Source organism: Pituophis catenifer, unplaced genomic scaffold, assembly GCF_029215685.1.
Source record: "Pituophis catenifer annectens isolate HBS135680 unplaced genomic scaffold, rPitCat1.0.hap2 SCAF_11, whole genome shotgun sequence".
Classification (NCBI taxonomy): Eukaryota; Metazoa; Chordata; class Lepidosauria; order Squamata; family Colubridae; genus Pituophis; species Pituophis catenifer.
Window position 1 is genome coordinate 5352045 of NW_027256891.1, and position 13329 is coordinate 5365373.

Consider the following 13329-nt stretch of genomic DNA (forward strand, 5'->3'; position numbering starts at 1 on the left):
GAAGCAACTTACAACTAAGGAGAAAATTCCTGACGGTGAGAACAATTAACTGGGGGAACAAATTGCTTTCAGAAATTGTGGGTGCCCCAACACTGGAGGCTTTTAAGAAGAGACTGGACAGCCATCTATCAGAAATAGTATAGATCTCGTGCAAGAGCAGCGGCTTGGATTAGATAACCTCCAAAGTTCTTTTCCAATGCTGTTATTGTTACTATTTACAGTAATGGAGGCTATTCCATTCTTAAAGCGTCTACCCATCTCAACAGGTCAATGCATAAAGCAAAGGCAACTCATAAAATGGAGTTGTGGAAAACTCAAGTGTGGGTATTCTAAAAGCAGGACACAAAACGTTTGCCCCTTTATCATTTATCTGGGTAAGAAATCTGTCCAAAATGTTGCTCCTGTTGGCATAAACATGAAATCAGCAGGAACCAGGGAATTCCTCCTGTTTAAAGAGGCAGCCAGGTTTTCCTGCTGTGCCTGAATATCCACAAAAGGAACTGTAACCACTCAGGAATGAAAAGAAGTGTGGTTGCTTTGCTTTCATTTTTCAAAGGGTTTCTTTAACAAAGTCAATTCAAGCTAAGCAAGGGAGACAAGAGCTTTACTTAATGCAACCTCTGAGCATCTTCCTTCTCATTCTGTTTCCCCTGGTAACATTTGGAAGCTAAAATATATGATGGAATATTCTCTTAGCTGACAGCAAGCAAGGAACAAACTCCAGAATAATACGACTGGCATCTTGTCATCCATGTTGGTTTACAAAAGGGACATAAAAGGCAAATTCCATCTTAGCTCATTTAAAAATTTGGCAACTTGTTTTGATACATATCTAGGGAATTTAGGGGGGTGTTTTAATACACACAAACCATATTTTCAATGCCCAGGATGCAGAAGGCAGCAAGGGAGTGATGCAAAAGTGACATAAATTGTTCCTTTATGTATGGTGAGCCCCTTATTTCCCTAGAAAACCATGAGAAATCACACCACAAATTCTACTGGTGGGGTTCAAGGGGGTCTCAAAGCAGGGAGTGACCTGATGCTCCCTGTCTAATTAAATGTGTTTAATAGAGATTAAACACCAGAAAGCAAAACAAGAACCAATGGATGGAAACAACCTAGAACTAAAGAGGAATTTCCTGACAATTAGAAAAATTAACCAGTGGAATGGTTTGCCTTCAGAAGTTGCAGGTTCTCCATCACTGGAGATTTTTAAGATGAGACTGGACCGCCATTGGTCTGGAATAGTATAGGGTCTCCTGCTTGTGCAGGGGGTTGGACTAGAAGACCTCTCAGGTCCCTTCCAGCCCTATGATTCTATGCATAAATATATTTTCTAAAAAAAAATAAAGTACATTCCATAGGGCACAAAAATGGGACTGCTGGCAACTCCTTCCCCAATATATATTTTAGGATCCTGGAGTGGGTGGGGTTAAATATTTGGGTAATTTTATCCATTTGGGCCACAGCAGGTGAGTTAAGAGGCAAAACTCTCAAGACTGGGGATTTCTTGGCAGTGTTTCCTGTTTGCTGAGCAATGGCTACAACAACTCGTCATGACCGACTTGCCATGGGGCAAGAGTTACACTAACATGGAAGAAATAGTTGAACAAATCGTTAAAAAAAGGATGCCAAAGGAGGGACAAAATAAATGTGAATGACAAAATTTAAATGATAAAAATGACAAAAAAAATGACAAAAATTAAAATATTTTTGTAATTATTTTAAATAATTAAATTGAATTGTTGAGTTGGCCTGGTGAGTTGGCCGTGGCAAGTTGTCCCATTTTGAACTCCACCAAGTCTCTCTGACTACTAGTTCCTGACATTTTGTGATCCAAAGGATGTTTATGAAATGCATCCTTTGCAAATGAGTTGGCTTTTTTGGACATGCAGCATTAAACCTTATTCCGTAATACTGCATACCTTTCTGATAAGGACAAGGTTTGAGATTATGGAGCCAATGATCCCCAGACTAAGAGCTCATTATTACTGGCCTATGGTGTGCTTGGATGTTGACCATAATTTTAGGACCCGACTCCTTGGGCCAACTGACCAGAATTCTGAGAATCAGTTTAGCGCTTAAGCTGGGATATGTGGACTATCCATACATTTTTTGAAACTATGCAGGAAAGGTTTAGGCTTTTGCAATGAGCTCTACCAAAAATAAAATATAAAAACGAAATGGATCAAATCCCCAAAGAACGTGTAACTGAAATGGGGATAACTTAATTGGTTTTGCTGGGGAATGGAGGAGTCCCACAGAGGAAAGGGAAGTGATTGCAATTAAAATGACCACATCAGCAGCAGCCAAAGGCATACTTTCTTGCATAATAAAAATTCATATACTATCTCTTCCCACCCGCACTCGGATACAGTTGCCTGGGCGCTTCTGAGCTGCAATCCCTGTTTTCCAGATAATTTGCAGAGCTGAAGAACCACAGAGCTGGTGTGCCTCTACCAACTGCATTCAAAGCAACACAAGTATCATTTGCACAGTACAAAGGAGCATTGGATCAGAACCAAAGAATATGGGGCACAAATTGCAGCTCATTCCAAACAACCAAATTGAGCCGACCCTGAACATTCATTGCTGGCGAGGTAGTTGCTCCAGCCAAGCTCTTTCCAGAGGAACAAATGAGAATTCAATCCTTCTCTCCCTGGGTCTCTGACAGGCTCCATCCATGGCGCTCTGAGAGAAAGGGATATAGGAGAGGAGGGGGTTTAAACAGCTCTCCCTGCACCCAGATGCTTTTAGAAGACAGTTTTTGTAAATGAAATCTCAAAACAAATATGCACCTCGCTGGCCCTGGATGGAACCTGTCAAAGGCAGAGCACAAGGCAAATATGAATCATTCTGGAACACCATTTCTGTAGCAAAAAAACTTCAAGAACAAATTTTAACAACATTTCCAAAGATGTCAAAATAAAGAAAGTTACATGGTTCGAAATACTTGGTGCTTCCTAAAATAATGCAGCAGATACTATTTTTTCCCTAAAACAAGTATAACAAAAAATGTTTTTGGTCCTTCAAAATTTCATTCATATATATCTATATCTATATCTATATATATATATATGAAATTTCATTCATATATATATATAATGTTAAGTTTCAACAGTGCTTCTCCAAAAAAGGTCCATCTATAAATATATTTTTTATTCATTTTTAATTTTTTTTTAAACTTTATTTTAAAACTCTTCCCCTCACTCTATATATTATTTTTTGAATGGCGTTAATCTGCTGAAGTTTTGCCAGAACGGTGACTGGCTACGTTTCGGTTCGGTGAACTCATAGACCTGCGGTTGGACTATGCCGTCGGTTACCAAGTATTGTCCCTGATTTAGTGGCTCCTGGGGTGGTGGGTATGTCGGAGGAACGGATCGGGAGTAGCTGACGCCTGGATGGGAGGTGGAGAAGAAAAGAGAGGGAGGAGAAATGAGGAAGGAGAAGAAAAAGAAGTCCATCTTAATGCAAGGATTAAACGGAAACACAAATTTATCTTTCTCAATTTCCCAAAATTGGACATTAAGGTATGCAGTAGGACCTGGCACTGTTACTTTCTCTCTTCCTGGTGGCAGTTCCTTGAAGAAGCCATGACCTTTCCCTGAATCTGAATGTTGCTTTTTCAAAGAAATGCCAACCCAACAACCCTGCCAGATGCAAAGCCTGCTTTTGGACCCCAATATCCCACTAAAACTTAATGATGACCCACGGCCCCTCCAAAAGTTGCCAATCTAATGTGACCAAAGTGGGGAATTAGTCAAGCAAATATGAGATACAGGTAGTCCTCGACTTATGACCACAATCAAACCCATTTTTTTGTTTCTAAGCAAGACATTTCTTAAGTGAGTTTTGCCCCATTTTACGACCTTTCTTGCAACAGTGAATCACTGCAGCTGTTAAGTTAGTAACAAGGTTGTTAAGTGAATCTGGCTTCCCCATTGATTTTCCTTGTCAGGTCACAAAAGGTGACACATGACCTCGGGACACTGCAGCCATCGTAAATGTGAACCAGTTGCCAAACTTTTTGATCATGTGACCATGGGGATCCTGCAATGGTCATAAGTGTGAAAAATAGTCATAAGTCACTTTTTTCAGTGCCGTTGTAACTTTGAATGGTCCACTAAATGAACTGTTATAAGTCAAGAACTGTCTGTACTATCAAGGGAAATATTTGCAAATGCCAATTATTATAAGTTGAAATTAAATCAAGTCTTGTTTCTGTCCTGACCACACCGACCTCTTGGATTCTGGTCTCATACATCTCTGGGACTGTTGCCCCAAGCCCTCTGCTCAAGTGGTGCTTATACTTTGGTCCTAAGAGAGTATGACATTCTCCTCTTCTACGTTCAAGAAATCTGGGCACCATTACAGAGAATGCAAAAGCCAGAATGGTTCTGAGAGATTCCTGCTGAATTATAACCTACATTAGCTGCCTTATAGCAAAACAGATCATTAGACCAATAGCGATGATTGTCTCAGGAGCCCTGGGAAACCTTTTGAGGGCCTGAGACTGAACTAACATGGTTTCATGTCAACTCTGTGCTCCCTGAGCTGTTGTCCTGCCAGGACTAAATGAAGAAGCAGAAAGCGTGGAAGATAATAAAGGAGGTTGAACGAAATGAGAGAAAGCAGCCAAGTCACTCCGCTATGAAGGCAGACACACCAAGCGCAGTTATGGGTAAGAGATAAACCCCATAAAACCATTCACGCTATAGCTCCAAAGGGAGCCATGTTCCCATGAAATGTGTATAAACAGATGCATAAATAAGTTAATGGGCATAAACAGATTTACAGTACTGATAGAAGAAAACATTGCTAGCTCAGGGTTGAACTTTGGGGTCCTTGGTGCTTTTTAAATTATTATTATATTTTTGCAGATGTTTCATTACCCAAACAGGTGACATCATCAGTGCTAGAAGAGAGTGGGGTTTGCCCTGCCAGTGTTTGCTGGAATGTTCCTGGTGGTTTCTTGATTAGGCTATTGTTTAAGTATGCAAACAGAGTATAAACTTCACTTCCTTCTAGCCATGATGATGTTACCTGGTTGGGTAATGAAATGTCTGAAAAACAACCAAGTTTAGAGAGCTCCATGGACCCCACAGATTTACAGTATGAAAGTCTTTACATGTTAAAGATTATTAATTTCAAAGCTTTGGAATTTTATTGCATCAGAAATTATGGTTGTATCGAATATGGGAGGTGGCTAAAAGAATATAGAGGAATATTAGTGTATTCATTAATCAATGACTGACAGTTGATAAATATAAAATATAAGGTCTATCCCCCCAATCTTCTTCCTGCTCTTCTCTTTTAGGTAGTATTTTTAGTTTGTTGGGAGTCATCTTTTTTCTTTTTTAAAGTTTAAAGATTTTTGTCATTTGTGTAAATAAATAGAACATAGAATCATGGGGCTGGGACCTATATCCTGTTGAATCAGGCTAAAAATAAAACTCCACATGTTTTCATTATGTCCCCAGAGTGGTTTGCCAGACACATTTGGAAAACAAAAAGTCCGTTTCCCTGCGACTGCATTGATAGACTTTCTGCCTCCATTAGGAAGATCATACATGGTAGCCAGTTTGACAAATTGCCACTAATAACCTTAATCCCTGGGATTTTTTCTAATCCCCATGAAAGCCACCCAAGATGTTGGCCACTACATCCGGTGGTAGCAAATTCCATATATTATCTATGCACTGAACCCCAGTTGATCTGGTTAATAAATCATAGGGGAATCTATCCATCCTACCAGATCAGACAGGGTGGGCACCCTTCCCCTAAATATTGCCATCTGATGGGATCTAGGAAGTGTGGCTTTTCTGTGGCAGCCGCTGCCTTATGGGACCTTCTACAGCCTGAAGCTCAGCAGACCTCCACTCTCCTAGCCTTCTGTAAGGCTTTGGTTGAAAACCTGGTTTCCCTCCATGTGCTGGGTTTGGATAATTGTACATTAAAAGGTCGACTTGACACTAAATGTCCCAAAGTTCAGCTGTCAGCTGGACTGCCAGTCAGCTGGACTTTCTTGGTTTTTTCCTGAACTGGGGTGAACTGGTAGAAACCCAGCCCTGCTCCAAGGCCCCTTCCAACTCTGCTCTGCTATTCTATGAACTAGATCAAGACCCAGCGTTATTCTAAGCCAGAAGTCTTCAAACTTGGCAGCTTGAAGACTTGTGGACTTCAACTCCCAGAATTCTCCAGACAGCTATGAGTTGAAATCCACAAGTCTTCAAGCTGCCAAGTTTGAAGACTTCTGTTCTAAGCTTTGGCCATGAAACATAGAAAACTGACTGCAGAAAAAGACCCTGTGGTCCATCATAACTGCCCTTTGAGTTTTTTGGTTGGTTGTATTTTCTTTTTAATTTATTTATTTTAATTTATTTATCTTATTATTTTTATATTTGTGTTGTTTATGTAGAGGCGCAGGCTTCGAATATTGAGAAAGCCTGACCTAGAATGACAGCTCTTTCTCCTTTGAGAGAATGCAGAGGTGGGACTGGTAAAGTTAAGCTCTTGTGCAGCTGGTCTGGCTTACCAACCAGAGTTTACCACTCTGGTTGGTAAACAATTTCCTGACCATGAGAACAATTAATCAATGAGGAACAGCTTTGCCTCCCAGAATTGTGGGTGCTCAAGAAAAGATTGGGCAAGATTTGTCTGGGATGGTTTGAGGGCTCCTGCCTTGGGCAAAGGATTGGACTAAAAGACCTCAACAGTTCCCTCCAAGCCTATGATTCTATGAAACAGAGATTTACCCAAAATTCAGTTACAGAATCTGCCTGGCCATGCAACTCAAGAATAGGAAGCATTTCTTGTTTCATTGCAATTTTTATGGGGATCTGCTATGAAGATTGTACAGTATAAAAAGGTAGTCCTTGACTTATGACCACAAAGCCCAAAGTGTTGATTGCTAAGTGAGACATTTGTTAAGTGAGTTTTCTCCATTTTATGACATTTCTTGCCACAGTTGTTAAGTGAATCACTGCAGGTGTTAAGTTAGTAACACAGTTGCTAAGTGAATCTGGCTTCCTCATTGACTTCGCTTGTCAGGTCACAAAAGGGGATCACGTGATCCTAGGACACTGCAACCGTCATAAATAGGAGTCAGTTGCCAAGCGTCTGGATTGTGATCACATGACCATGGGGATGCTGAAATGGTTGTAACTGTGAAAAATGGTCATAAGTCACTCTTTTCAGTTATGCTGTAACTTTGAACCATCACTAAATGAACTGTTGTAAGTCGAGGACCACCTGTATTACCCCTGCTGTGAAGTCTCCCAAGGTGGAAAGAACAGCACAGACATCCTTAAGTTACTAATTTTTTTATGGCTGCAATGAAAACACATCAACAGTTAGTGCAAATATGATAAATTGGCCATTCTGGACTAATGTGATTAATTGATTATTTTTTTCTTTCTGGCTTTATTTTCTTTGATATGCTGATCTTTGCTCATCATCATATATTTGATTTGTCTTTAATCACTTCCATATTCATGACTTCAATTCCAAAAAAAGCTACTTGACTTTACACCATTGAATTCACCAAAATTGAAAAGACAAGAATGGCTTTTCTGAAAGGCAATTTCCAATTCTTCAAAAACAGCAAAGGCTGCACAAGGAAGGGATGGGAAGATGGTGGTGATAGAAATCAATTTATATTCAAAGAAGTCTAGTTCAATAAGACACCACCGTTTTCCAAAGGGTCCACAGAGATACTGATATAATCAGAGAGTAATTGCTAAGTTAAGCAGATAAATGCAATTAAGTACTCAATATTTCTCTGGATGAAGGTGTAAAACAGCCTTACTTATCTGATGCCCTTGAGAAGACAGGAACTCTACCTCCCATCAATCTCAGCTAGCCTATCATTTGCAAGACTTACAAAGATCAAGAGGATTGTTGTCCATTGTGTCTGGAGAACAGTGTATTGTAGAAAACTGGTTTGAAGTCAACTGGCAACCTGAATTGTGTTGGGCCATTTAAGTTATGTTAGGCAAAATCTGAACGTTTTTCTGAATGTGAACTGTCTTCTCATACACGAGATTCTTTTGTGCCTTCTTAATCCATTTCTTTAATCTTACACCACTGCAGAAATGTGTTCATTTGAAGGCCATGCAAGGTTTCTGTGGTACTTTGAAGACAGCAATCCAAAACTGGAAAGTTTCAAGGGGTTTAATACTGGGGATCTTAAGGTACCAATATTGCCCTTCAACCTCCACTCCCCAAATAAACCAAGGGCTAAACATGTTGGTGCCATTTGACTTGCTCCATTTATCCAGAGCGCCAACTGATTCTAAGCATCAGGAAACCATATCGTAGCCATATCACCAGGGGTGGGATTCAGCCAGTTCTGACCGGTTCAGGTGTATCGGTAGCTCTGGCGATCAGCTGAGAGCAAACTGGTTTGCTCTGGCCATCAGATGGGCCCGCCCGCCTGCCCCTGCGCTATAACCTACCTATATTTCTTTTGTTTTAAGCCCAGCTGATAGGTGTGGCAGAGTGGATTGCTGCGACTCAGCTGTTTTGCTCACTCTGGATTCAGTAGAAGGTAACTTTCTATTGTAATGTGCATGCATGGAATAACAAGTTTGGCAGCGAACCAGTTGTTACAACTGGTGAATCCCATCACTGCGTATCACAAGTAAGAGTAGCCAAGCTATGGCACAATTGGATCCATTGTTGACCAGACCAGAAAGAATTTAGTCCCAATTTGCTAGCCCAACTATCTAGAGTGACAAAGACAAAAAGACAATTAGATGGTATATGGCTGATGGAAACCTTGCCAGATCTTAGAACTGGAGGGTTATTTAATGGAGGCAGCTTTGTTTGCCTGTCAGAGATTGTAGATTCTTCCATTACAATGGATCAAGGGGCTGCCTGCTCTCTTGCTGGGAGCTCGGGGGAGACATAGCAATTGTCCAATTCTCACAAATGCTGGGCTTGGCGGTCCGTCATCTGCTCTGCTGTAAGGCAGCTTCTGGTAGCTTCACCTGCCCTACAGGAGGTGACCAACCCTTGTCTGGCAGCTCTTCTCCTGTGTTTCTCACGAAATAATCAATTGTCCAATAGACAGTTCAGTCTATTTATTTACTTCTGGATTTACTCCTGCCTTTGGGACTGGAAGGTGGGCACAGGACTCCCTCCTCCCATTTCCCCCCACAATATCTAGGTCTAGGAAGTAGGCTGGGCTGGGCTGAGAGAGGGTCTCCATGGCTGAGGGGAGCTTAGTTTGTCCCTCTCTTAGTCCAACACTTTCACCACTACACCAAGCTGGCTCTCGGGCTACATGAGGGGAACTGGCCCAAAGTCACTCCGGGGGTTTCCATGGTGTGGGGACCAGAACTTGGGTCTCCTTACTCCTAGTCCAACATCTTCACACAACATCATTGAGGATACATGTTTTCCTATGCAGGGGTCCTTGGTGCTCTCTGAGCTTGGTTGTTTTTTTGCAGATGGTTCATCACCCAAACTAGGCAACCTCATCAGTTCTAGAAGGGAGGGGGTTTGCTGAGAGGTGGGAGGAGGAAGAGGAAGAGAAGGGGTCCTTGGTGCTCTCTGAGCTTGGTTGTTTTCTTGCAGATGGTTCATTACCCAAACTAGGCAACCTCATCAGAACTAGGGTTGAGTAACTGACTAGTGCTGATGATGTTATCTAATTTAGGTAATGAAACATCTGCAAGACAAGCACCGAGCTCAGAGAGCACCAAGGACCTCTCATTTCAACCCTATGCTACAAATATTCTTCTTTATTGGCTTTCCTATGCATTTATGCATACTGTAATATGCAACCAGCAACAGCTCCCCATCGTCTGGTGCGTTCTCACAGGGAGGGCCTACTCAGGGTATCGTAGGCTAGACAATGTCGGCTGGCGACCCCCAGAGGTAGAGCTTCCTCTGTGGGTACACCCACCCTTTGGAATCAACTCCCCCGGGGGCTCTGGTTGGCCCCTGACCTTCGCACTTTCCGCCACGAACTAAAAACATGGCTGTTTAAATTGCCCAGCTGGACTGATGGGGTTTTGATTTTAATGTATTTTAATATGCGTTTAATATGTATTTTAACATATTTCATACTTGGATTGAGATTGTGTATCTTAATTGTTGTGAGCCGCCCTGAGTCCTATGGAGATAGGGCGGCATATAAATCTAAATCTAACAATGATCTGGGACAGCCTTCTCCAACCTGACCTTCTCCAGATGCAGCAGCTCTACAATTCCTAAAACATCCGCCCAACAACTTGGGAACTGAAGTCTCACCTACATATTGGGTTAAGCCAGGGGTGAAATCCAAATTTTTTCCCTACTGGTTCTGTGGGCCTGGCTTGGTGGGCGTGGCAGGAGAAGGATATTGCAAAATCTCCATTCCCACCCCACTCTGGGCCAGCCAGAGGTGGCATTTGCCAGTTCTCCAAACTACTCAAAATTTCCGCTACCGGTTCTCCAGAACCTGTTAGAACCTGCTGGATTTCACCCCCGGGTTAAGCCATGACTGAGGAACACACCCAGCCCCCACTGGCCCATCCCCCACAGTTTCCCCCCCACCCCACCCCAGCTGGCCTGCTTCTCTGGGACTTTGATCACATGAGGTCCACTCTTAATACCTCACACGGTCTCTTCGTTACCATAGTGACTGGGACTGCCATCCCTAAGCAATGAGGTTACAGGACTTCGTGTTTGACAACCATGTTACTTAGTGATGGAAATTCTGGGCTCAACTGCCATCATAACCTGTAGGCAGTAAAAGGTGCACAGAAGAAAGGACAGGACAGGAAAAGGGAGGCAGCACTGAGAGGGAGGAACAGAAGGGCAAAGAGGTGGCTGTTGGCCAGCTGCCATCCACTCACTGCGCACAACACACGGAGGGCATTACCTTTCTGCTTACTGACTTTTCTTACGGTCATGGCTGCTTGTCGTTTCTGGTTCTCAGAAATTTCAAAGCCTGGAGTGGGAAGAGGAGAGGGGGGAGAGTGAACACTCTTCTCACCTGGATTTCCTGAAGGCTTGAAGAGAAGGATTAATCAAACAGGCCTGATTATGCCCTCATTTTTTCTCTCCTTCCTTCCTTCCTTCCTTCTTTCCTTCCTTCCTTTTTCCTCTGCTGCCATTTTCTCCCTCCCTCTCTCCGTTCCTCTCTCCCTCCCTTCTTCCCTCCCCCTCCATTTTCATTCCTCATGCTAGTTCCCACCCCCACCGTGCATTTTGTACGCACATAGTTTTTTATGCACTCTTCCCCTGTACCAACATGCACATTTGTAGATAGCCACGTTGTTTGCAAGTCAACCTTTTTCGTAGAAAACTTTTTGTTCCACAGTTTTGGTGTGGTTTCTCTCCCCCCCACCTTTTCTGGGCACTGCTTTGTAGTACCTATATGCTTCCTAGGGCTGCTTTGGCTTTGTGTGCTGTCGTGCATAAATGAATTTTGCCATTAGTGCATAAGTGCAAGAATACCCCCTTCTGTTCCTAGAGTCATTTCACCAACTCGCTCTTCTCCATAATTTATAGAGCACATTCTCCTTCGTCAAATGACCTGAGATATCACAAGTTTATGTCCTGGTTTGGAAATTGCAAAGTGGATGCATTTTTATGCAAATGCAAACTAATGGAATTGTTCTTTCATCCAGTCAGTCAGTTTGATGTGTAAACCCTCCTTGAAGAGACAATCAGTTCCATTTTCTGAAATGCTTGCCAGCCACATGACTGCTGCGTCCAACCCCTGGCTCCTTTAGACAAGTTGGGGCTAAACTCTTAAGATTTCCCATCAGTGTAGCGGGATGGCTGGGAATTTGGGGAGCCCTGTCATACCTTGAAGATCTACATTGGGAAATTAAAGAAACAATACCTTCCTATCCTTTGAAGGGCATCAAGCAAAAGTTTGATACTCTCTTCAAAGCCTCTTTGCTCCACTCTGTCTTACAGTCAGCCATGTTGCTCCTTTGAAGGCAGCACAAGCATTTTCTTTGACTGAAGAAAGACAGATTTGGGAACAAAAGTAGGCTTTTCTATATGAGGAGCCATGGTGGTTAGAATGCAGTATTGCAGGCTCATTCTGCCCACTACCAGGAGTTCGATCCTGACCGGCTCAAGGTTGACTTAGCCTTCCATCTTTCCGAGGTCAGTAAAATGAGGACCCAGATTGCTGGGGGCAAAAGGCTGACTCTGCAAACCGCTTAGAGAGGGCTGTCAAGCACTGTGAAACAGTTTATAAGTGCTATTGCAGGTTAACTCTGCTCAGAGCCTGGAGTTTGATCCTGACAAGCTGAAGGTTGACTCAGCCTTTCACCCTTCTGAGGTCAGTAAAATGAGGACCTACTTTACTGAGATAATACACTGACATTGTAAAGCACTATGGGGTAGTATATACATCTATATGCTATTGCAATCATGCAAGGAAAAACACATGGTTGCAGTTCCACATTGCAAGAATGGATAATAAGGAAGGGCTAGTGCAACCTGTTGGTTCTTCTTTTTCCAGATGGATTTGAAAGCCAATGGACAAATGGGGCAACAGGAGGCCAACACTCAATATCTGACCAGGAAGGAAGAAGGATTCCTGGTCTCTATTTATTTACATATCATGCATGGACTGGCAATGCATGTTAACATTTCACTTAGTTTAGTAAAATACAATAAAATATAAATGTTAAAAAGATCTATTTTCAAATACCAATGTCTAGGCTATCTAACTACTGAAATGCAGCATCATTTATATTTTTAAAAACTCAGCTATTGGGTCCGATATATGCCCTCATCTTACAACCGGTCATGATCTGATCTACCATTTGACATGGGACCCCCAGTCACACCGAGGGGAGGATGCTAGGCCCTGTTTATACAGAGAGTCCTGGCAGATGTTGTGTGAGGTGCAAATCCTATTCCTGAGCTCTAAGCCCCACCTGCTTAGAACCTCATGTCTTACCTATCTTCTCATCTTCTTGCACCATCTTTCGCTCCTCGCGGAAAGCTCTGAGCCACCTCAATTTCTCTTCCAGCTTCTTGGCAAAAAACAAATGCATTTCCTCAGTCTCCTTATTATGCAGCTTGAAAGCATTCTTCATGCTCACATTGAAGTCATCGTCCCGTCCATCTTCAATATCCAAAACTTCATAGCGGTCCATATCAATCCGTCCTTTGTAGTACAAGATGTCTCTTCTTATCAGATCCTGCAGGAAAACAAACATTACCGAGACAGCCATTCAAACCTGTGTCATGTTTAAAACTCTGATTTCATCTTCTCAGGAGAAGTGAACACAATCACTGGAATGCAAAGGCTATTCATTAAGATGGCTAGAAAGAACCAACCCTGGATGGAACCAACAGAGGAGATGG

The 13329-nt window shown here is 42.4% G+C and overlaps 1 protein-coding gene across 1 annotated transcript in view; it reads right to left on the minus strand.

Moving 5' to 3' along the window:
- Window positions 1–3121: 3121 nt before the first annotated feature.
- ARHGEF9 (Cdc42 guanine nucleotide exchange factor 9) overlaps window positions 3122–13329 on the minus strand; it is a 154680-nt gene continuing 144472 nt past the window's right edge. The window contains exons 8-10 of the mRNA XM_070951729.1: window positions 12920–13163; window positions 10874–10942; window positions 3122–3400 (exon numbers count right to left, since the gene is read on the minus strand). Of these exons, the coding sequence (XP_070807830.1) occupies window positions 3219–3400; window positions 10874–10942; window positions 12920–13163 (495 nt within the window). The 3' untranslated portion in view covers window positions 3122–3218. The remainder of the gene's footprint in view (window positions 3401–10873; window positions 10943–12919; window positions 13164–13329) is intronic.